Source organism: Rana temporaria, chromosome 5 (assembly GCF_905171775.1).
Source record: "Rana temporaria chromosome 5, aRanTem1.1, whole genome shotgun sequence".
Taxonomy (NCBI): domain Eukaryota; kingdom Metazoa; phylum Chordata; class Amphibia; order Anura; family Ranidae; genus Rana; species Rana temporaria.
This window is the reverse complement of record NC_053493.1, coordinates 146189809-146215976: the sequence shown is the minus strand read 5'-3', so window position 1 is coordinate 146215976 and position 26168 is coordinate 146189809. Positions and strand designations below refer to the sequence as shown.

At 43.5% G+C, this 26168-nt stretch overlaps 1 protein-coding gene across 2 annotated transcripts in view; it reads left to right on the top strand.

Moving 5' to 3' along the window:
• The first annotated feature begins 1165 nt into the window (after positions 1 to 1165).
• Positions 1166 to 26168, top strand: part of ANLN (anillin actin binding protein) — a 71674-nt gene continuing 46671 nt past the window's right edge. The window contains exons 1-4 of one of the 2 annotated variants that reach the window (XM_040353221.1): positions 1166 to 1319; positions 20017 to 20161; positions 21930 to 22220; positions 24010 to 24350. In XM_040353221.1, the coding sequence (XP_040209155.1) occupies positions 1302 to 1319; positions 20017 to 20161; positions 21930 to 22220; positions 24010 to 24350 (795 nt within the window). In that variant the 5' untranslated portion in view covers positions 1166 to 1301. The remainder of the gene's footprint in view (positions 1320 to 20016; positions 20162 to 21929; positions 22221 to 24009; positions 24351 to 26168) is intronic. The other variant, XM_040353222.1, reaches the window with a different exon arrangement.

Here is a 26168-nt window from a genome sequence, read left to right as displayed (position 1 = left end):
ACATACATCGGCGCATATTTATGCCGGCGTAGCGTATCTAATATACGCTACGCCGACGCAGCGCAGAGAGGCAAGCACTGGATTCACAAAGCACTCGCTCTTAAAGATACGCTGAGTTTCCTCGGCGTAAGCCGGCGTAGGTGGAAGTGGGCGTGAGCCACGCTAATGAGGCGTGACCCCATGCAAATGATGGGCCAAGCGTCATAGAAGTACTTAAAACGAACGGCGCATTCGCCATCCCGTGGACGCATCAACGTGCGCATGCTCAGAATCACGTCGGAACTACTCCTTAGGATACGACGGATCACTGCCTACGACATGAACATAGCCTACGCCCAGCCCTATTCACGTACTACGTAAACGACATAAAATACGACGGCTGTGTTTCCTGGTCCATACCTTAGCATGAGTTGCGCCTCATATATGGGGAATAACTTTACGCCAGACGTACGACTTATGCAAACCGCGTATATTTTGCGCCGGGCGCAAGTACGTTCGTGAATCGGCGTATCTCCCTCATTTGCATTTTTTTTCTATTTTGGCGAGGGTTCCCATTCAACAGCCTGAGTGCAAAATCTGCACCGCAAGTTGGATCATCATTATCCGACTTGTGATGCGACTTCTATTCAAATCCGTGTTATTGGAGGGGGTGTTGTCAGGTTGGCTGTATGGGGCCCTGTGCTTTCTCACAGCACAACTGTGTGCAGTTGCTGGGTCCCAACTGACATGAATGGGCTAGTCTATGGCCACAGAACACGTGTGGAGGGAAATTTGTTTTGCACAAAGATACGAATTAATACTCCCGACGCCCAGACTATAAGGAAGCCAGAGGTAGCCAGGCAATTGGCATTTCAGCAGCAGCCCTGCACACGTTTTGTAGTAGTGAAGCTGCCTGCAGCCTCTCCCAGCACTCTGTCCCGGGTGTTACCATAAAAAAACAAGTCCATATATCCCAGGAGCACTGAGCGGATCTCCTTCCTGTTTTATACACATCACACACAACCCTCTCCCCCCCCCCCCTTCCGTCCTCCGCCCAGCAGGTCACATGACCGCCATGTCGCAAGCAGAGACTGCGCCCACTTTTACAATCCGTCCAATCGTATCCCTGTTTTTTACTCCTTTCCTTATGTTCCACCCATGTCACGTGGTCGGTAGCGGGCGAAATTCAAAATTTGAACCGTTTTGTGTGCTTGTTGTAGGCTGAGCCTGGGGGGTGACACCGCAAATTCCCGGATTACTGGAGACTCTATACACCGTCCTGAGAGCAGAGCATACACTGCGGAGAGCGGACTGCTGACAGCATGGATCCCTTCACAGAGGTGAGAGCTCACTCCTATATATATATATATATATATATATATATATATATATATATATATATATATATAACACAGATGACATGTGTCACACTAATATATATATATATATATATATATATATATATATATATATATATATATATATATATATATATATATATATATATATATATATACACACATACACATACACACACACACACACACACACACACACACACACACACACACACACACAGCTTTGTCCTAGGAGCACAGTATTGGTTGTGGGGGGTTTATCTTCTATGGGATTTGTTAAAGGTTAGACTTTCACTGTCATTTCTCACCATTCTATGTAAATTGGGCCTCATTCATAATCAACTGTGATGATCTACCTCCCAGATCAGCACAAAGCAATAGTTCTTTATGCGCTCTGTAATGCTGCATTGTGTTTTCTGTTTTCTCTTTAAGCTGATCATACACTATGCAATCTGATTGTACAATCTGCCTAGTACACATGAGGAAAGGAGTGCCAATAACCATGTGTGCGTTTTTTTTTTTGTGATTGGACACAGCTGATTATGTGGTAAAGAGCAGCTCAATAGCTCTTTAGCTCAATCTGTGATCGACAGTGCCCTCCGAACAGTGCGATCACAGAGCGCGCCACCTGCGCCCAGCAGCAGGCGTGATCACGGGAGACCGTCATGTGACGACGTCCCAGAAGTAGCTGTATGTGCTGTAGCCATCATTCAGCTATAGTGCAGTTAACAATTGGTTAAAGCGTTTCTTACTTTATATATCTGATATGTTCCTTCTGTACCATGTACTTGTATGAGAAAGTATCAGGTTCTCTATGTGAAATCCCTGGTGTTCCTGCCAGTCCCTCTACTTTCCTATTAAATACTGACCACACAGTGTGGTCAGTTCTCTAGCTGTGCTGGGCACTCAGCCTGCTCTCTTCCAATGATCAGACTTGTCCTGACATGGACACACAGAGCTGGAGCTCGGCTCAGGTGCCCCCATAGAAAGCTGCTTGCCGTGGGGGCACCCAACAAGGAGGGGACAGGAGCAGCAAAGAGGGACCCCAGAAGAGGAGGAGGATCCAGGCTGCACTGTGCAAATCCACTGCACAGAGGAGGTAAGTATAACTTTTATGTTTTTTGTTTATAAACAAAAAACATAAAAGACTTTACAATCACTTTAATTATCACTTTAATTGGTACAGTACTGTATTTAAAAAATAAAATAAAAAGTAATCGAGTGACCATGCATGCTCAGAAACAAAAGAATACAATACATTGCTTCCTAATAGTGTATTGTGTCATATGAGAATTTTCGTAACTTTAGTAACCGCTTCAGGTTTGATATGAGACTAAATGCAAAAAAATAAAGATGCTCATTTGCCCATTATTATTATTATTATTATTATTATTATTATTATTATTATTATTGTGTGTACTAGGCTCTAGATTTACCAACTCCATGTAATAGAAGGGCACACCTAAACAATTCATTCAATGTTTATCACTATCAGGCAGGCATTTGACTTTATAGTTGATTGTACAATCTCCTTCAGATTGTATAGTGTATGGATTATCTTTATGCAGCACAACTCATTGCACTGCATGTCACAGCCATCATTTCATGTGTCATATTGAAATGTCATTTGATGTTTCAATGAAGCTAAAAAAAAAAAAAAAACACACAGCACAGTGTGCTTGTAGCATCACACTGTCCCTATAGAATGTACACGAGCACACAGGCTGGTGTGAGTGGACCCTAAATGTACACAACTTTACAGTGTTTTGCGTGATGTGATTTACATTACAGTAACTTGCCTGACGAAGAGGTCCTGTGTGACTTCGAAACGTTGCTTTTTTGTGATAGTTTCTATGCATTAAAATTTTTTGGACGTTTTTTCAAATGATCCTCGGTGTGCTGGCGAATATATCTACATGATTACATTACAGTAAGTACTCTTTCACACTGACAGACCGATCGGGTTTGCCTGTCAGTTTTTCAGGATGGACCCAATCGGACCATTTGTTTCTCTCTATGGAGACGCAGATGTTGGCAGACATGTATCCGCTGAGAGCCGCTGGCATCCCATCCAATCTGCTTAAAACATAGGTATAGGGGTCCATTCCCCATCCATTCGGCATATTGGATAGAAATGGACAGGCGGTCTGTTTTTATCCGTCCTCCCCATAGAGAAAAGCAGGCTGTGAACATGTCCAATCCTGTATAGGGTAGTGAAGTCTGATCTGTCAGTGAGGGGGATCCCCCGCTGAGCAGGCAGGTGTGCTTTTTACGGAGTCCGTCCTGTCTGAAAGGGGCTGTCGTTTCTTGTTGCACAGCAGAGACTCTTGGGCTAGGTTCCCACTAATATGATGCGGGTAACGGCGTGATCCTACACCATCTTCAAATCGCACTGCCCTTGCAATCTGCAGCGGGTGTCACCCCAAAACACAAGAAGCAGTGCGCTGGCTGGCACCGATTGCAGCGTGGTTCTAAAATGTCTGCACATCTTTGGTGTGATTCTGTGCGATTTGAAAATGAATGAATGGGCTCAAATCGCACTGTAACCAATTGCATTTGAATTTAACAGGCATGCAGGGCCGTTCATAGTGTGAACGGAGCCTCAAATAGAACCCTTTTTCCCTTTTGGATGGGAGGGGATGGATAAAATCCCACCCTCCGGTTACCATTCAAAAGGTCTGCCATATAGACACAACAGGAAGTGAGAGCGTGTCTTTGTATAATGACACTAAAAGGGATGTGGGAGCAAATTATAGTACCATCATGTAATCACCCAATTTTGATCGATTAATCGCTCAATGGACATAAACCAGTTTTTCAACCGTCTTTTCACATATGCCTAGTGCAAACTGTTACATTTTTAATGGACAAGAAACACATTTTTCTTTCAATTTATCATTCGTTTGGCAGAATTTACCAACCTTTTCCTTTTTAGGGCCGAAACAACTAATCGATTAATCGGCCAGTAACATAATGGGTTAAAAAAAACTAAATTGGCAATTTATAGTACAAAAAGAGCAAATCGCTACTGTAAATATTAATTTACATATTTTTTTATGGGACACGTTCACATCCATGATTTTTTTTCAGCTGCTGCCTATTTGCAAAGGCCAAACTTATTTTTTTTTTTTTTTTTAACGCAAAACGGTGCTATTTTGTTTTTTTGGTTCAATATACTGTATTTATCGGCGTATACCACGCACTTTTTTTGCCCTGAAAATTGTGGGTGCGCGATATACGCCGATCCCCGCGCCGAGTTTGAATACTGCGCCGGCATATACCGAGCGCAGTACACTCGTGTATTGTCGGGCAGGCTCGGCTACTCTCGCGCTCACGTCCTGGACGTACAGGACGTGAGCGCGAGAGTAGCCGAGCCTGCCCGACTATACACGAGTGTACTGCGCTCGGTATATGCCGGCGCAGTAGTCAAACTCGGCGGGGATCGAGCGGGGAGGACGCCGGACCTGACGAAGAGGACACCCGAAGCCGCAGACGGACGCGACGAGGCCGCTGATGGACGGCGCGCAAGACACCAAAACTGTAATTACAAAAATCTTTTTTCCACAGGAATGCGGGTCCACTTTAGGGGTGGGCGTTTTTGTGGCAATTTGTGTTTTTTTAATCTGCCCAACAATTTGGCAATAAAAAAATGCCAATCACCGCAAAATTACCTTTTTTTTTTTTTTTTTTTTTTTTTTTTTTTTTTTTCTCTTACGTTATTAACCGATTAATCAAAACAATCGGCCAACTAATCGATTATGAAAATAATCGTTAGTTGTAGCCCTAATTCCTTTTGCTTTTTTTTTTTTGGGCTCTAAAAAGTTAAAACCAATTTTCTATTTGTGCCTGTTTACTGGACAAAAAAACGAACAAAAGATCAAAATGACAGATTTCAAACGATTTTTGTGTATGGCCAGCATAAGTCTGTGAACAGGCAGATGGAAGAGAGACCTCCATCCATTTACCTGCTCGTTTGCCCAGGTCCGGGGGATAAATCTGCATCCTTTTTGTGTTTTTCTAGACCTAAATGTGATGAATTGAAAGAAGTCTGTAACTGGGCACAAGTCCATTTACATCCAGTTCCTCATAGACCAAAAGTGACTTCTTCCCCCCATTCTGTTCCAATTCAGAAGGGGATCTGTTTACCAATCGTTGGCTGAACAGACCAAGTGGCGCTTGTGTGAAAGGCGTCTGTCTGAATAAAAAAATTGAATGGATTGTTGAGGTTGTTACCAAGATCAGGGATATTCCAGAAATCTTCCAATGGGGACACCAGGAATTACCTCACTTCCTGTTTTTGTTATGGGACAGGAAGTGAAGGGGAAATTTCCTCGATGGGATACATAAGCCCAAAAAAAGCATCATGTAACCCTCCCTTACTGTATCTCACCCACTGAGGGACAAAAAAGAAGCATTGTGAGTTTTGATAAGCAGTGTATAAGTGTAATTTGCAGCACCAGTACTGCTAATGTCTGATGTATGTGCCTGCTGATTTCATGCTTTGTAAGGACATCTCACCAAAGCCTCCAATCCTAATTTTGTGATTGGCTCCATAAAAGTACTTTCGAAATGCGTCAGACAAAGCTTTGTGTAAGACATTCATTTTTGTCTTATGACAACCGGCTTGGTAAACAATGATACATTCATGTCTCTTAAAACACTGATAACCATTTTATGAAAATCTCCAGTTTTATCAGCATGATTAGAGTTACAAGGATGTCTTTTATCCAATGCAATCACATGTCCAAACCACGCTGAGCTCTGACTATCTGTATATCTAAGGGCGGCTTATCTTTATCAGCACAGGGGCTGGAAGTCAGAGTGTGTCAGAGTGTGTCAGAGTGTGTCAGAGTGTGTCAGAGTGTGTCAGAGTGTGTCAGAGTGTGTCAGAGTGTGTCAGAGTGTGTCAGAGTGTGTCAGAGTGTGTCAGAGTGTGTCAGAGTGTGTCAGAGTGTGTCAGAGTGTGTCAGAGTGTGTCAGAGTGTGTCAGAGTGTGTCAGAGTGTGTCAGAGTGTGTCAGAGTGTGTCAGAGTGTGTCAGGTAGTACTGAGGTAGGCCCCACTGAAACTGCCACATTTCCATTTCCTGTGTTAACAGAGAATCCCTCCTGCTGGGCCTGTTTCTGTGCCCGGGGGAGAGTCGTCCCTGCTGGGAGAAGACCGTGATTATCACTAGCGGCTCAAGCAGCCTCTTGCGATAATCAGAAGCAAATTCAGCAGGCTGGTTGTACCCAAGTTCATCAATTGATAAACTTGGTACATTCACGACAAAAGCAAAGTAAGGCGCACCAGCCTAGTGTGTTACCGTTGACAGGTTTAATGAAATAAAATGATAGTAGAAAACCACTTACAAGAGAACTGACATGGTAGGCTTTATCAGCAACGTTGTGGTGGATACCCCTCAAACTGCACTCCAAAATAGGGAGGGATGTAGAGGTGTGTCACTGCCGGCTGACGCGTTTCGAGGCGACAAGGACCTCTTCATCAGAGCTCAGCTTGTTTTCGTTTTGTGTATAACTTGGTACATTCAGCCTACCCATTAATGGTTCAAATCTTGGCCGAACTTCGATCCGTCTATGGCCAGATTTAGGCTGGCTTCACACTTGTGCGGTCACAGACATCGCATGTGATTTACACCACATTGCTGTGCAGGTCACAGGTCAAACTGACTGAAATCACATTTGCATCTAAAATAGTGCAGGACCCCTATTTTTTTTATTTTTTGGTCCGCACTGGAATTGTATAGCATGGGTGTTCACACCTACGCGATCCTATTCCTGCACCATTTGACAGTTCGCACTGTGATCTGCAGACCGATCCCAGGGTGTCATTACCTTTACATTGATACCCCCAGTGGTTCGCAGGTGTCAGCGTGAACCAGCAATGTGGGGAAACGGCACTGACTAGCAGGGTTTCCCGCATCGCACCAGGGTGAACCGGGACTTGGAGAATAAGTGCCGGTTCACACTACTGCAACTTGGGATCCGACTTGTGTCGCCCCACATGAGAAAATCCATTGAAGTGAATGAGAGCTGTCTAAATGTAGCCTACTGAAGTCGCTCCGACTTCAGAAAAGGTTCCTGTACTTCAAGGCAACTTCTAGGCAACTTGTATCCATAGCTTTCAATGGAAGTTGCCTCCAAGTCAGATCTCTGTCTTAACTGAAGCAACTTTACAGGGAGAGAAATGGTTTACTCAGGCGAACCCCTCCCTCCCACAGAGCTGATTATTCTTTGATTGGCCACAGCCAAAGTCGCCTGTCCTGGAGCCAACTTTCAGTCGTGTTGTAAGTTGCCTTGCATAGTTGGGTTGCCCCTGTGTCAACCGGCACTTAAAGCGGGAGTTCACCCATTAAAAAAAATTTTTTACCCTTAGATTGATGCTCATTTTGTCAAGGGAAATCGGCTAGTTGTTTTAAAATCGAAGCTGTACTTACCGTTGTAGAGAGCGATCTTCTCCGCCGCTTCCGGGTATGGTCTTCGGGACTGGGCGTTCCTATTTTGATTGACAGTCTTCCGACAGGCTTCCGACTGTCGCATCCATCGCGTCACGAGTAGCCGAAAGAGGCCAAACGTCGGTGCGGCTCTATACTGTGCCTGCGCACCGACGTTCGGCTACTTTCGGAAAATCGTGACGCGATGGATGCGACCGTCGGAAGCCTGTCAGAAGACTGTCAATCAAAATGGGAACGCCCGCTCCCGCAGCCCATACCCGGAAGCGGCGGAGAAGATCGCTCTCTACAACGGTAAGTACTGCTTCGTTTTTAAAACTAGCCGATTCCCCTAGACAAAATGAGCAGGAATCTAAGGGTAAAAAATTGTATTTCCGGGTGAACCTCCACTTTAAGGTGAATGTTATTGCTAACCTCTTTTTGAAAATGCTAGTTGTCTGGCTGCCCCAGCTTCGTTTTTTTTGTTTTTGCATTCATTTTTCCTAGTTAGTGTGTCCTTCCCTATTTTTTATTTTATTTTAAGGAAGGGTTAGAACTCTTGCTACTTTGCATTTTTCCCAATATTAGTAAATTTCATCTTCAGGTGATTCGGTTACTATGAAAATATTTGTGCGCTGCGAAGAATACTTTTACTAGTTTCTGGTCATGCTCGTAATCCTCTTATCTCTTTGAATCTCTCCTGTTAATCTTTTATGACAATTGATAATCCTTTTGGATACTGTAGCAAGGTTGAGATCATTTGGGTGGAGTATTTCTTTATAATGGGCTTGTCATTGTCTTCAGATTATGACTGGGAAGAGGTTTTAGGAGGTGCCAGATAACAGCATGCTTGCTTGAAGGAACAGCGTACCTGTGACTTTCCTTCAGAGCTGCGCATGCACGGGAGTGACATCATCATTGGTAATGTGTTGGAATGCGATGCACAGTAGGACACAGTGGTGTTGATTTACTAAAGGTAAATCTGCACTAAAAGTGTACTTGGAAATGCAGTCGCTGTAGACCTGAGGGGAAGATCTGAAATGAGGGGAAGCTTTGACAACTTTATCATCCAATCATGCTGTTTTTTTATTTTCCATGCATGTCCCCCTCAGATCTACAGCAACTGCACTTTGCAGTGCAAAGTGGCTTTGCCTTTAGTAAATAACCTCTATGACTTAAACTGCCTTGGGCCCGTTTTGTATTTTTTATTTTTATTTTTTAACTGCCTCTTTAAAGTGTATGTCAAGGCAACATTAAAAAAAAAAAAAAAAAGACCAAAAGACGGCAAAAAAGACACGTTCATTGTTTAGGTTTATGTAAACTTGATGATGTGATAGTCATCTGACTCTGGAGCAAGCCCTTCCCCAGCCAGCTGAGCTGGGTACAAGGTATCTTCTCCCACTTCTGGCTCAGTTCCTTCCACCGCAGCCTACTGGGACACTTCACAGGTCCCAGTAGACTGCAGCCCATTCACAGAGTGCTGTGCGCTTTGTTCCAGTGCAGTAGGAGATCAACTGTAAAAGCCACACGGCTTCACTGCTGGTTTCTTAGTCAAGATGCCAGCAGCCGATTGAAGAATCGGCTCAAGTGAGGACACCGCTGGATGCCAGACAGATAAGTGCCCTAATAAAAGTCAGCAGCTACAATGTTTGTAGCTGCTGACTTAATTTTTTGGGGTGGGAGCCTGAAGCTCTGCTCTAAGGGCCAGTTCACACCAGACACAGTTCCGTGCGTTCTTTTTCTGCACAAAATGCACGCACAGTGTTTTCCATGTATCCCAATGGTTCTAGTTCACACCATGCAGTCGGTTTCCGGTGAAGAAACTGACTGCATGGTGTGAACTAGAGCCATTAGAATACATGGAAAACACTGTGCATGCATTTTGTGCAGAAAAAGAACTCGCAGAACGTTCTGGTGTTAATTGGCTCTAAGCCCCGGTTCACATTGATGCTACTTTTGAAATCGCGCTACTTCCCTTGAAGTAGGACGATTTTAAAGTGGCAAGGTCAGCGCAGTTGATAGACATTGCTGCATGATAGACATTTGTGTGGCTTCATGCACAGATGTCTATTGAAGTCGTGCCTGAAATCGGCAAAAGCAGTGTAGGAACTACTTTTGCAAATCGATGCAACGCCTCAAAATTGGTGTTGCACCGATTGGAACAGTGCCATTGCCTCCAATAGGCTGATATTTGTCATGCGATTCGATCTCTCAAATCGCTCCAATTTGAACCTAGGCTAAGGGAATATTTATAAAGAAGTGAATGGGCCATTCAGCAAACGTTCTCTGCAGGTGAATCCTCCAGGTCCATGTGTTTTAAATGACACACTAATTTTTAATTGACTGCCGTTCTCTTCTGCCACCTGAATGAGCCCTTGGTACCGTATTTGTAATACAGCTGATTCCCAGCAGCCCATCATGTGGTGGCTGTATGGTAAATTGTATTCAGAAGGAGATCATTCACCTCCATTGCAACTGCATGTCTCAGTTATATCTTTAAATCTAAGGCTGGCCGTACACGGGTCGAATTTCAAAAGAGCTTTCTTTTGAAAATCTTATCTAAGAATTTTAACAGCTGATTTTTGGGCGGCCATCAAATTTTAATAATCCAACATGTTGGCTATTTTTTGAAAAAACTAACGATTTTCTATTTGATGGGAGAATTGTGCGAGAAATTTAATCAAAAAAGAAATGTGCAAGAAAAGAAAATTCCCGGAAAGAAACAAAGGTTCCCAGACAGGAAATTAAATGAAGAGATGAAATTGAAGGCTTGGCACCATCAGATCCCAAAAAGCAAGAATTTAAAAAAAAAAAATACATTTTTTTGAATGCGTGAGTACAAAATATTGGTACTTTTGGTGTTTTTTCACAGGTGCGAAACGCAGCAAAAAAGATATATGCATTTTTGCAACGAAGTATGTAAAAGTTGCCTTATGTTTGGCCATACACTATATGAAAAATGTGGTCCTTTGGCCAGTTAATGGGCACGAAATTGGTAATTGTTGGGACGATTTTGAGCCGGAAAAAAAAACACGAAGGACAAGTTTGGAAATTTTCTGCCGAACAAATGATAAATTGAAAGGTTAATGTGTTTCCCGTCCAAACTGTTTGCACTAGGTATTTGTAGAGCTGCACGATTCTGGTCAAAATGAGAATCACAATTCTTTTGCTTAGACTAAAGATCACGATTCTCAAAAACTGAATGCCAGAACCCCCCCAAATTTAATAAATAACCTGTGATTTATCTGAAAATATGAATATATAAAAAACAGACCAGTGATATGTCTATAATGTTAAAGATCGTATAACGCCTATCAAAAAGCAGAATCAAACTTTGATTCTGCTTTTTTTCATAGAAGTTATAAGGTCTTTAACATTATAGACATGTCACTGGTCTGTTTTTTTTTATACATCAGAAGCAGTACCGCCAGCAACCATTAGGTGGCGCATGGATACACACAGTTGTACAGAACTGTTAGAGAAGCACAGGCATCTATTCAGCAGCACAGGCTGCTGACGTCGGTTCAGATATCGGCGCCATTTGCGTTCCACACTGGTTACGTGGAACCAGCGGTGAACACAGAAGAATCGCGGGTCATCCCGTGGGGAGATCGCGGGCGGGGAGAATTGAGATCGCTATTCTCTCTGCGATTAATCGTGCAGCTCTAGGTATATGTAAAAATAAAACCGAACAAAAAATTGATTCATTTATGTCCACTGAACGATTTATTGGTCCTCACATGATGGTACAAACGTTTTCTCTTGCGGCCGAACCCATTTTTTAAACCACGAACATGAGAGCAAACGATAGTGCCATCGTGTAATGACCGATAAATCATTCAGTGGACATAAATGAATACATTTTTTGCATATACCTAGTGCAAACAGTTTGGACGGGAAGCACATTAACCTTTCAATTTATCGTTCGTTTGGCAGGAAATTTCCAAACTTGTCCTTCGTTTTTTCGGCTCAAAAGCGTCCCAACAATTACCAATTTTGTGCCCATTAACTGGCCAAATGACCAAATTTTTCATATAGTGTATGGCCAGCAGAAGGCTACTTTTACATACTCCGTTGCAAAAATGCATATATCCTTCTTTTTTTTTTTTTTTTGCTGCGTTTCGCACCTGTGAAAAAAACACCAAAAGTACCAATATTTTGGTCAAGTACTCGCGCATTTAAAATTGTTTTTTTTAAACAAAAACAGAAGGGGGGGGGGGTAACCCTGATCAGTGTGCAGGAAGCATCCTTACTTACACCTTTTAGCTCATTTTTCGTATAGCCAATAAATGACATAAAATTGAAATGTACTTTGATTTATGTCCTTTCCTATGTCTTTTCTGGCAGTTAAAGGGGTGGTTCACCCTAAAAACGACTTTTTTTTATTACTGCCCCCCCACTTTACAATACGATTAAGGCTATTAAATTTTTTTTTTTATGCTGTACATACCTTTGTACAGCATATTCACCCGTGGCATCCGGCTTGCGAGTCCCGCGGGAGTGGGCGTTCCTAACATGTCTGTGATTGACATTTGACCAAAAACGAGCCTCGTCGCGTAAGCCGCGTCACGATTGGCGAAAGGAGCCGAACGGCGATGCGCATGCGCAGTATAGCGCCGACTCGCCGTTCGGCTCCTTTCGCCAACCGTGACGCGGCTTACGCGACGGGGGGGAGCTCGTTTTTGGTCAAACGTCAATCACAGACATGTTAGGAACGCCCACTCCCACGGGACTCGCAAGCCGGATGCCACGGGTGAATATGCTGTACAAAGGTATGTACAGCATAAAAAAAAAAATTAATAGCCTTAATCGTATTGTAATGTGGGGGGGGCAGTGTAATAAAAAAAAGTCGTTTTTAGGGTGAACCACCCCTTTAAGGTGTAGCCATCTGACAGAACCTGTTAATCAAGGCTTGTTATCAAATGTAGAAAATAAAAATGTGTTCTTTCTCTGTAGATTCAGAGACATGGGAAGAAGTTGTATGTCCTGACTATAGAAAGGACGCGGTTTGCATAGCATGTGGCACGTTAATTCCCCCTGATTTCTCCCCTGTGACTCGGCTGCAGACTGTAAAACTGCCGGGCTCCCGTTTTTATTTTTTTTTTAAAGTGCAGATGGCGTCTTTTAAGTTTTTTTGGTATGAGGATCTGATGATCTGTTTTTCCATAATTGGTAGGATGGAGGTTCTCTGCAGCTGGAGGAAAGATGTGTCGGTTAGTGGGCTCTGTTCCAGCACATAGCTAAGGAAAAATGCTCTGCGTAACGCCTGTGCTCTACAAGCTACAGCATGAGTGGATGATATAATACTCTGCAATGAGATGTAAATACTTGCTATGGCTACAACTATTGGCTGATTCAAACTAAAATAACTGGGTGTCTCCCGATGGTGCCAAAAGGCATTAAAAAAAACGTCCTCTTTGTCGTACTGCGAGTGCAGCACTTTGATGAGCAATGAGTTCATATACTCCACAAGAGACTTTCTTTACTACTAGCAGAACACGTTCCCTGCTGGAGATGTGCAGAATACCAACGTCTTTCAAAAACTGCACGCAGACGGGCTCTTTATTGCAGAAGAGATGCAATGCCTCCTGCAGTAAATTCTGCCCTACCTGCCTGCGGTCTGGGAAGGTAGTGTTTGATGCCCTAGCAAATTAAGGCTTCATGCACATGTGCCCACTCCTGTGTGGCATATTTACGGTGCCCTGGATTGGTGAAGGCAGCTATATCTAGCTATGCTCAGCTACTTGACTAATGTGGCACATGCCCACAGACGTAATGTGCCACGCTACCTGTGTTTCTTTTTTTTTTTTAGGCCTCATGTACACATACACTCAGTCATTTATAGTTTTCAATCCATAAGACGCACTCCCCCCAAAAATTGTCTGCGTCCTATGGAGCGAATACTGACCCCCCCCCCCCCCCCCCCCCCCCGCTGCTATGTTACAATAACGGGCCGGCTGTCTCCCACGAGTGCTGGTCACTCTCCTGGCTGGGTCTGTCACTCAGCCACAGACAGAAGACAAAGCGGATGAATGGAGTGCGGCTGCTCTGTCTTTTTGAGTGACGGGCAGATGTGATGACGTCCTCGCCAGGGAATGCGACAAAACGCAGCGTTTTTCCCCGCGGTTTTATACAGGTCATTGGCATCAATGTAAAACGCCCGATTCGCGCGTCAAAAAAGGGTCCGGGACTTGTTTGAAATTCAGGTGATCGGCGTTCTTTCGGCGTTATGCGTTGGAGATGTGAAACATCTCCATAGAGAATAATGTTTTTTTTCCCCCCCTCTAGCGTCTTTGAGCGTCGCGCTTCAGGCGACAAAACGCTCAGGTGTGAATGCAGCCTAACAAAGTCTCGCCTCCTAAATAGACGGTACACTGATCCGATGATATATTGAATCAATGTGACGTGTATGGGAGGTGGGACTTTGTCACAATGGGTGCTGGGGTATTTGAATCCGTGAAGTGACAGAGCTCTAGTGGTGGTCGGGATGCATTTCATGGGCACTGGTAAATATCTTAGTACGCCATTTGGTTCAGAATATTTTTTTTTTGTTTTCCTCTAAAAACTAGGTGCGTCTTATGGAGCGAAAAATACGGTTTAGAGGCAGTTGAGGTTACAGGCATTTTTTTTTTTTTTGAAAGCAGAAAAATTGCGTTCAGGATTGTAGTTAACTGGCATTTCAAAAGCTAAATGCTTGTAACGCCAGTAAACTGTTGATTATTTAAAAAAAAAAAAAAAAAAAAAACATTTTTAAAGGGGAAAACCATTTCAGAATCTGTCAGGTTAGTAAAACAGCGATATTGGAACCAATTCAATCATACAGTTTGTAGTGTACATAGATTTGCAAAACAATGTGATAAAGCAATATTCCTGAACTTTGTTTTCTATCATGATTACTGTGAAATTGTGTAAATGCATCAATGCAGTGCATGTTATCTCAGCTTGCAGAGCTTTTATTTATTGAATGAGTTTACCAAAAATGTAAATATTGCAGAATATACAGCCTCATGCTACATAACTAAGCTCCATTTCATGCTGAATAAACAAAATTATTCATGTATCTTAAATAGAAAATTATCTTTAGATAGATATTTTATTTATTATTTTACTCCAAAAGCATCTTATTAAAATAAATACCGTATTTGCCGGCGTATAAAGACGACCCCCCCCCCCCCCCCCCCTATTTTTCCAGGAAAAATGTTGGTTTTGGGATATACTCGCCATATAAGACGACCCCCCCCTTCCTACTAGTCTTTCTGGAAGCTGAGGGGGAGCCAGAACAACCGCTGACAGAAACAACCGCTGACAGAAACAGGCTTTTTTCAAATCTCACTGTGCCATTACATTACATGCCCCTCACTGTGCCATCACTTGCCCCCACTGTGCCGGCCAAGACGATCTCCCTACCTTATTTTTTTGCAGATTCTGGCTTCCAGGCTGCGGGCATCCATGATTCAAAAGCCGCGCATTCTCCTGAGACTGTTCCGTGATAGGCGAAACACAAATTTTCCCAGCAGGGCCTCTGTTCAGTGTTGCGCCAATCACGGATGTCCTCTCCTCCGAGGATGAGAAGGCATCCGTGATAGGCGGAACACTGAACAGAGGCCCTGCTGGGAAAATTTGTGTTCCGCCTATCACAGCGTATGACGACCCCCGACTGCATTTTTTTGCATCCAAAAGGTCGTCTTATATGCCGGAAAATACGGGACAAAATCGTTTAACAGCAGCAGTGTGCATGAGGCCTAAATTTGCTAGTACATCTAACACTACCCTCTCCCCAGACAATCTACACAGCACTAGGTCGTCCCAGGCACCAAAAATACACAGCAAGGGCAAATGTGCATAAAGCCTAGGGAGCCTTTCACACGGGGCAGATCAGTAATGATCCGCCTCCGTAAGCTCAGCGAAGATCGCTCCGTAGATCCCTGCTGAGCCGGCGGATGACAGGGCGGTCCCTGCACACTGTGCAAGGACCGCCCTGTCTTTTCTCCGCTCTCCCCTATGGGGGGATCGGATGAACACTGACCGTATGTCCGTGTTCATCCGATCCGCTCTGCAGACGGAAGAAAAAATGGGGTTTTCTTCCGTCCGCAAAATCGGATGTTTATCCGCCGACACCCGCAATCTCATTGGGACCAAACGGATGGATGAAAAAGCGAACATGCGGTCCGCATGTGTGAAAGGGGCGTAAGATGGACTTGGCGGATTCAAACTAAGTTCCAGAAACTTTTTTTCTACTGGGATAAGGGCTGGTTCACACTTATGAACTGAGCTGTATTTTTCTTTATAAGAAAGGACACACAGAACCTTGCCCTGCCTCGCAGGTGTCAGCAACACGGTTGCATTTTTCCTAAACGCTTTGCATATCAGCTGAGTAGCCATGCTTGGAACTAAATGGAATGTCACTTTGGCTTTGATTTACAAAAATTTGAGGGTGCAAAATCTGGTGCAACTCTGCATGAAAATTTAAACTTCCACGTTTGTTTTTTTTGTTTTTTTTTCAAAAGCTTGGTTGAACAAGTTGAAGTTAGAAGCCGATTGGCTACCATGCACAGAGCACCAGGTGTTGCATGCTCCAGTGTTAGTAAATCAACCCCAATGTGGCATTTCATTAAAGCGGAGTTCCAGCCTTTTAGTGTTTATTAAAAGTCAGCCGCTACAAAAAGTGTAACTGCTGACTTTTAATAAACAGTACCTGCTCTACGGTCCAGCGACACACCGCCCAGAGCTCCGACCTCCCCCCCCCCCCCCCTCTGGCCGGCGCCTTCATTCATAGTAGTGGGCACCCGGCCGTGGCAGCTTTTGGCTTCACGGCCAGGCACTCACTGTGCATGTGTCAGTCGCGCTGCGCTTTGAGTGGACAGGCGATCTCCTGGGACGTGTCACTGGAGATCGCCTAAAGGGAGGGGCTACCTAAGGCGAGAAGAGAAGTCGCCGAGGCGGTCCCTGGGCAGAAGGAGGAAGTGGGACAGGAAGTCAAAATGACAAATGTGGCATGTAAGGGGGCATGCTTAAAGCGGACTTTCCACTTTTGGGTGGAACTCCGCTTTAAAGTTTAAGGGGGAAACTGCGCTGTAGAAATTCAAAGCACCCCCCTTCTGGCAGTTGTGATCAATACCTGCAGGAAAAAAAGTTAAAGCGGAGGTTCACCCTTTAAAACATTTTTTGACATCGCACAAAGTCGCGCCATCCTACCGACATAATGACGGTGTTGTTTTTTTTTTGTCAGCACATACCTCTTGATCCCGATTTTCACATCACGGCGTTCGGGTTCTGTCGGCAACCTGTGACGCGCAGTATGCGCCGTTCAGAAGCCTGTCAATCACAGGCAGTGCTTGGGAACGCCCACTCCCGCGGGATCGCCGTGATGTGAAAATCGGGATTAAGAGGTACGTGCTGACAAAAAAAAAAAAAAACAACACCGGCATTATGTCGGTAGGATGGCGCGACTTTGTGTGATGTCAAAAAATGTTTTAAAGGGTGAACCTCCGCTTTAAAGCGGAGGTCCACACAAAAAGTTGGCACCTTTCAGGGAGGAGGTAGGTGCAGATGCATAGACTCCCGCTGTCTTCTGGGACCAGTGCGTTTCCCAGGAGACAGAGGGGGCCAGCGGGGACGCACCGCGCTATTCGCTTGCGTAGTAGGGAACCGGGAAGTGAAGCCGCAACGCTGCAGTATTTGTAGCTGCTGGCTTTTAATATATATTTTTTGGCGGGACCTCCGCTTTAATTGTGAACCTACACTAGTTCGGTGTGTGGCGCTGCATCTGATTCAGACAGGAATCGTGCCGTGTTCCTGTTAAAATCGCATGTAATTCTTTTCAGTGTGATTTGAGCCCATGCATTTTGTATGGCTCAAATTGCAGCACACCCATGCAAGCTGATTCAGCCAATTTCACTGCGTTTTGCAAACTGTTTTTTTGGGTTAACTTAACATTGACACCCACAGCGGTTTGCATGAACTGAGTGTGGCGCGGTGTGCGAAATGCACAGGATGAGCACAGCATCAGTGTGAACCTAGGCTAAAGGATTTACATAAATACAATGTGACCATTGTAATCGCCTCTCTGTGTTTAAACAAGTTGTCTCAACCCTCTAACTGCCGCTTTTGCTGGACAGTTTGTTATGCTGAAGATGGTTAAAATGAGACTTTCTCTAGAAAATTCTTGCATAAGGAGAAAAAAAAGTAGAAAGACCAGACAGACACTCAGGGCAGACTAGAGGGCTTGTTCTCCAGGCAAGATATCAAGTACTGCTCTGTTTTCATCGCTCTTTTCTCTTCCCTCTTTATTTATTGTTTCTGTATGTGAAGGAAACCTGTACTGAGAAAAATACCGTAACAGCTGACCTTTGTCTGAAAATACTAGCTGCCTGGTGGTCTGGGCTTCTGTACACTGGGAGTCACTGATCTGGGAAAAGCTTGTAGTATATGTGATTTGGAACGCCTGATCTGTAGACTTGTTCCTCACTACTGAAAGCACAAGGATCTGAAGAGATTTGAATAGCATGTCAGCCAGGCAGTTGGCATTTTAGAAGAGATCAGCAATAGTAGACTGTCATGCTGATGCTCTAAGACCATGACTCGGCATAAGAATGCAAATCGGGAATTCTGACTTGCAGACCCCGTTGACAACTTAAAAAAACAAACAAAAAAAAAAATACATATAAAAGCACAAACGTCAAATATTTTACCTGCCTATTTGCTGTTTTTTTTTTTTTTATCTATTATTTAATAAAAAAGTGTGTGTGTGTGTGTCACATTTTTGTAAATATTTTATTATATCTTTTCACGTGAAAACACTGAAGAAATGACACTTTGCTACAATGTAAATTTACTGTCCCCACAAAATAACACAAGTAAGTACGTAAGTCGCGCCCGCATATGAAAATGGCGTTTAACCACTTAAGCCCCAGGCCAAAATGCAGCTAAAGGACCAGGCCCCTTTTTGCAAATCGGGACTGCGCTATAAACAAAAATAGAGCGACAATTTTGAAAAAAAATGCAATATTTTTTTCTTTTTGCTATAATAAATATCCCCCAGAAAATATGAAAAAAAAATGTTTTCCTCAGTCTAGGCCGATACTTATTCTTCTACCTATTTTTGGTAAAAAAAAAATCGCAATAAGCATTTATCGATTGGTTTGCGCAAAATTTATAGCCTTTACAAAATAAGGGATAGTTTTTATTGCATTTTTATAAAAAAAACATTTTTATTTTTTCCGTGACTGCGACATTATGGCGGACACTTCGGAACAATTTTGACACCTTTTTGGGACCATTGTCATTTTCAGAGCAAAAAATGCATTTAAAATGCATTGTTTACTGTGGAAATGACAGTTGCAGTTTGGGAGTTAACAGGGGCGCTGAAGGCGTTGTGTGACCTGAAATGTGTTTACAACTGTAGGGGGGTGTGGCTGTAGGGGTGACGTCATCGATTGTGTCCCCCTATAAAAGGTATCACACGATCGATGACGCCGCACAGTGAAGAACGGGGAAGCTGTGTTTACATACAGCTCTCCCCAGTCTTTAGCTCTGGGAACCGATCGCGGGACTCCAGCGGCGATCGGGTCCGCAGGTCCCGCGGTCATGGAGCTTCGGACTGGGTCGCGGGAGCGGGCCCTCGACCCCACGGCTAGGCTTAAAGGGCAACGTACATATACGTTGATGTGCCATTCTGCCGACATATATCGTCGTGCAGCGGTCCTTAAGTGGTTAAACCACACATGTGAGGTATTGCCACGATCGTTGGAGTGAGAGCAATAATTCTAGCACCAGCCCTACTCTAACTCAAAACTAGTAACCTGTAGAATTTTTTTTTGTGTGTGTGTGTTTTTTTTTTTCAATACTTGAAATTTTTAAGTGAAACAGGAGGTTGCCAATGGAGATTTTTAAGTGCCAAAGTTTGTCGCCATTCCACGAGCGGGCTCAATTTTGAAGCATGGCATGTTGGGTATCCATTTACTCAGCGTAACATTATCTTGAAGAGGTGGCCACATATGCCATGCTACTTCAATCGGTGGTGTGACATTCTCTAGGCCGGTACTTTCCTTTTCGTAGACACCCGGAATCTGTATAAAGTGTTCTGTTGGAATCAGACCAGACAGTACAATGTACCTTACACACTATAGATAAAGCAACAGGTATGTCTTTGCAGCGGTCATATACAGTATCTGCAATATATATATGGTTCTTGGTCACTGCAAAGTAACGTTCTCTAAAACATTTTAACACCTTTTTTTTTATGTCTTAGAAATTACTTGAAAGGACGCGAGCAAGGAGAGAGAATCTTCAAAAGAAGATGGCGGACAGACCCACGGCCGGAGCACGGGTGGCAGCATTAAACAAAAGGCCGCTTACAGAAACCAATCGTCAGCCTCCCGTACAAGCTGAAGAAGGTAAGGACCAATGAGTACAGTGGTGTTCTAGATTAGGACTGGACGTAATTTTGATTGCTTGAGGACCGGAAAATTTACAGTAAAATTCCAAGCTTTGCCTCTCTCCCAGGGCCGTTATAAAGCCAGAAATGTGGGTTATTCACTCTAGAGACAGATATATGGTAAATTTAGGACTATGGATAACGCCCATATGATGGCTCAGCAGTATCATAGAGTCGGATCTACATGGGTAACTCGCAAAAGAATTTAGCAGAATTATTATTATAATAATATTAGTCTGTTCATTAAAGGAGCTATTGTATTTTTTTCTCATCCTTTTAAAATGTAACTCCTTCTCCTGCAACGCCTTTTTGATTCAGTATTGTAAAAGGCAGTAAAATAGTATGCATTACTACGTATTTTTTTTCCCGGTAAGTCTGTAGACTGTTTCCATCAGGTATCCATTGATGCTGCAAGAGAATCAGTCTAAAATGCCATTAAATGTTCACAATGTTTCTGTGATTCCCATATGTAACCACTGTTTAGGCAATAAAAGTATTGAATCTGTATACAAACGGAAAAATAATGGAATGGAAAAAGGGCCGGTTCACACAGCTGCAATGCGGGCACCCTGCGAATCCATTGCGGGTTCCTGCATCGCATGTTTCCCGGCGGCAGTTCACACCACCCTATGTGAACTGCTGGGAGTGTCAGTTAAAAGTTAATGATACCCCCAAATCAGTTTGCATGTTGCAGTGCGATCTGCAAACTTGGACAGGAATCGGATCGCATGGGTGTGAACACTGCTGTGGACAAAATAGGGTCCTGTGCGAGGTTTGGTGCAAATTTAGCCATACGATCTTGATGGCTGAAATCTCATCGCGCAGAGATCGCATGTGTTTTTTCACAGCAGTGCGGTGCGACTCGCATCCGATATCTGACATTGCAGCAGTGTGAACTGGCCCTAAATAACGTTCCTGAAATCATTTGGTGCTGTGGTCATGACAGTCATAGAAATCAGGAAACCAAGAACGGTCCTGGATGGCCGCACAATGTTAAAGGCCATGCATCTTGAATAGCAGATAAAATCCAATACAGTCACTTCATATTCAGCAGAGGCAGGAAAAAACGGCTTAGAAATCAATATAAATAGATCTAAAGCCCAAACCTTTCTTTTTATTGCATATAGTAGAGGAGTTTAAAAATCCCTGTCAGGTTTCTTGGGGAGATTTTAAGTCCTGTGCACACAAATGTATCCAGAAGCGTTCAGCTGGCAGATGGGACTTGTAGTTTATTGATTCACAGATCACTGTGAATGAATAATGTGGCTGTGTGGGAGGAGCCCTGCAAGGCCATGTCGCCTTTAAATGTGACAGTGGCTGCAGGGGAGAGGAACCCCCCCCCCCCCACCAGCTCTCACAGGGAGGGGGTGAGAGGGGTACTGGAAAATGTTTCACAATATACCCATACAGGTTTTAAAAGGTGAACTTGTCCTTTAAAGCAGGGGTCTCCAAACTACGGCCCTCCAGTTTTTCAGGAACTACAATTCCCATCATGCCTAGTCATGTCTGTGAATGTCAGTTTTACAATGTCTCGTGGGATGTGTAGTTCTACAACAGCTGGAGCGCCGTAGTTTGGAGATCTCTGCTTTAAAGGATCAAGTATTGTAGACATCTTGGTTGCTTTCTAATGGAAAAAATTAGTCCTGCCCAATATTTCTTTATTGATATTGTCATTACCCCCCAAATACTTTATATAGGCTTACCCCAAAAATCTGTTCTCTTTTCAGTGAAACCATGCTCGAAACCATCTCCCTCAAAGAGACGCTGCTCTGATGAAAACAAAATATTGGGAACTGAGAACAAACAACCAAAAAGTCCAGAGATTGTTAAAAATACACAGCCAGAGATTGTTGCGCAGCCACAAGTGAGGCCCACAGAACCGACTCCACCAAGAACCATTGTAACCAGTAAAGAGGAGCCGAAAGTCCACTCTGAGGATCATGGGGCACCTTCAGTGAGGAGTCGTATGCAGAGGCTTGCTGATCAGCGGAGATATTGGGATAATAATGGTAACAAGAGTTCAGTACCAACCTTCTTTTTATTTTTTTTATTTTTTTCTCACTACTGTATATATTTTCTTTTACACTTATTTTAGAAAATAAAAGCTCATAATAAGTGCTAACCTTCTAGGAAAAAAAACCCCCTAAGTCATTTGATTTAAAATATCAGTAACTTAACATACAGTTTTAATGGCAGTTCAAAATCTATTATTGTACTTGTTTGCAGAGGCTCTCGGTGAACAGGTGTAGTGCTTTGAATCCTGGGGCAGTCCTCCTCCTGGCTCCCTCGATGCCCATTGTGGTGTTCCTTTCTTTACCAGTCTGAGCTCTGCTATACCAGGGATTTCAAGGGGCTTGATACCAAGGTGCAATCTGATACTTGCACTTGAAAAAGTACATAGTGAATGGGCCCCCGTTGACATGTTTGCGCTGTCAATGAGCACAGTTTAATGTGTGGTGTTTCAGGTATTAACATGCGTTCTGTTAAGGCAACCTATTAATTTTTAATGGTTGCCAACACACCACAAGGTCTGGGGGGGGAGAGAGAGACAGGGTGGATGCGCCATAGAGCAGGTATGTTGGGGTGCCATTCAAATGAATAGCAGTGCACTATGCACGCTGTATTTACACGGTAAAATAACTTCCATTTTAGGTCAACTTCCATGCAGAACTTCTACCTATAGGTGGGCTTATCGTAAGGCTTAACTATAGGTAGTGTATTATAGGAGATAAATCTACAGTACATGCAGCCAGGGACATCACCGGCACATGCGCTCTGAAGGAATGGACACTCGTGCCGTTTCTTCAGAGCCCTGTGCTGTGACCAGCGGCACGAATGCGAGGGAGTTGCGTCATTGCACCCCCGGCCAGAGCCGGAGTCCGAACCCCACAAGCAAGACGGGTGAAGATGGAAGTGGCCTCCAGTTCTGATACTTCGACGTGGGAGGGCTTAGTTTTTAAGGCAATTTTAACATAATGTGCTAGTAAAATACGTCCAGGGGTTTTACAACCTGGGGTTCACCCAAAAAATGTTTTTTAACATTACGTTCAGGCGAGTTATGATGACATTAGGCTGTTTTTTTTTAAATCCTTGCCGTACATACCGTTTTATGTACATTTTCACCGCGGCTTCCGGGTATGTAATCTGCGGGACTGGGCGTTCCTAATTGATTGACATGCTTCCGACCGGCGCGTCACGAGTTGCCGAAAGAAGCCGGACTGCGAGACGGCTCTATACGGCGCCTGCGCACCGACGTTCGGCTTCTTTCGGCAACTCGTGACGCGCTAAATGCGCCGGTCGGAAGCATGTCAATCAATTGGGAACGCCCAGTCCCGCAGACTACATACCCGGAAGCCGCGGTGAAAATGTACATAAAACGGTATGTACGACAAGGATTTAAAAAAAAAAAAACGGCCTAATGTCATTATCACAACTCGCCTGAACGTAATGTTAAAACATTTTTTTGGGTGAACCCCTGCTTTAAGGATCCATTCAGATTGTTAAATGATGCATTATGAATAACTAGCTTCATTAATTTTTATTTCTGCTTGAGTTGGAACTTTATGATGGGGCCATAATCCCCAAGGATGACCCATATCATGGAGACTGCTGGCAGAACCAAGGCCTGGCTTCACAGAAAGCATAGTCTAACAGGAAGCTAGCAGTTATAACTTGCTATTTGTGACTGGAGTTCCACTTTAATATAACATTCATTCATTCATTCAGTCTTGTGTAGGGGGTGGAGTAGTCTGTGTGGGCATGCAATTTTTTTTATTTTTTATTATTGTTTGCCTTTTTCATCCATAGGTAGCCCACCAAGTTCCCCTCCTATTAGCAACCCACCCAAAGAAATTGTACCTTCCCCTCCAAAGACACAGACTTCCATAATTAACCCTGAAACTCCCATGAACCGGAGAGGTCGTTTCGCTAACCTGGCTGCCACGATCGGGTCCTGGGAAGACGACTTGAGTCATCCAAGTGTTAAACCAAACAATACACAAGAAAAGCCTGGTACCGCTTGTTTATCGAAAGTGTCCGCTGCCAGTTCAGCATCTTCCAGCATCAATAGTCATACTGTCCGGCAGGAAGCTTTCTCTCAAAAACCCAAAGAGGAGCCTGTGAAAAAAGCCACGCTCCCTAGCACGCTGGTATGTAGTTTATACAATCCTTTTATTTAACTTTTATTAGATCTGGTATTATGAATTTTATGTAATCCGTGTTAAACAAGATTATGTATGTTGGTTTTAAACATTTTATATACGTATGGACTCAAATAATATGTAAAGAAATATTTAATGTGACTTTTTTGTTTATTTCACGTTACTTCTTTCCTTTATTTTTTTTATTTTTTCTAAAAATAAAAGATTAACCACTAGAGGGAGACCTATACATGAATAATATAATCTCACTGCTTAGTAACTGTTGATATAATAGATCAGTTATGTAGGGAGTGCATTGTTTAATACGTTAATCCAGACTCCAAGGAAAGGTACAAACAGTAAAATCGCAGCCATTGGGTAGCACAGCCTGTAAGCTAATATGATTGATCCATATACTGTATATGTATGATTACAAACTAAACACAGGAGCAAGATTTTAAAAAATAAATAAATAAATGATTGCATTAAGATAATGTTCACATGTATGTGTGCCAAAAAAAGAGAGGGGAAATGCCCCTTACAAATGCCTCACTGCCAATGTTCATGTTTTATTAGCAACCCATAGTCACAAATGATTCCTTAACCAAGCCATTCTATTCCAATGGTATTATATATAATAGGTTTGTTTTTGGTTTATTTTTATATTTTTAATAAAAAAAATCCTTTACAGTCAATTTAATCCATACATATTTTGCCACATAGTCAAATTACTAAAAAGGAAGGTATCCTAAAAATGCGTTTCTTGAAGCTTCACTTTTTCAGGAGTAGATGCCACCCGTATAAAATCTGTAAGAAACCAGCTTGATAACTAGATCATTGTTGTGGCATCTCCAAGTTCTGACCACCACATAGTGTCTGGCCCGGGAGTTGTGGAAGGGGAACGGTAAACCCCCACCAGGATAACCACAGAGTGGCACACAGAGGTGTAAATAGGGAGTATGAAAACCCAAGGTCCCACCTGTTGCCAATCGTATGGGAGATGCATGTCTGTCCGCATGGCCATACAAATGTCCAAGATTGAGTGAGCAGTGTCGGGACCAGCCATTTTAACACAAATGCTTTTAAAGAACTACTGTAGTGTATGTATGTGCCACAATGCTAGCCTTCCCGACAGGTGGCACTGTGGGGCGTATCGGGATTATAACCCAGTGAGTAGGGGGTCTATTCACATCTCTGCTCTATGGTACCAGATGCCACTTGCATTGGTGAGCTATGGTGCTATTCATTTTGAATAGTACACTATTGCAGTTCCAAATGAATGTGCACTGCAGTGTTGCAAATTGCATGGTATCTTATGCCTTGCGCTGTGGTTAAAATGCAGCCCGCCACAATGTCATGTACATAGCTGTGCATTTGTATCCATTTTAAATGTGCTTTTAAACATAAGTGACTTGTGTGTTGAAGAGCACAGCCTTGTAGTGTTAATGGACCCATCTTTACAGAGAGCCACAAGCAAATATTTTAGCTTGAAATTACTTGTGACTAGGGTTGTCCCAATACCACTTTTTTAGGACGGAGTACAAGTACCGATACTTTTTTTTTTTTTTTCAAGAACTTGCCGATACCGAATACCGATACTTTTTTTTTTTTTTTTTTTTTAATGTGTCCCCCAAATGCAGCCATGTCCGTCCCCCCCCCCCCCCCCATATGCAGCCATGTCCCGTCCCCCATATGCAGCCATGTCCCGTCCCCCATATGCAGCCATGTCCCCCCCCCCCCCCCATATGCAGCCATGACCCCCTTACCTACATGCTGCCGCATCCCCGCTGCCGCCGCCACTTGGTTAATACGGGCGGCGAACATTAC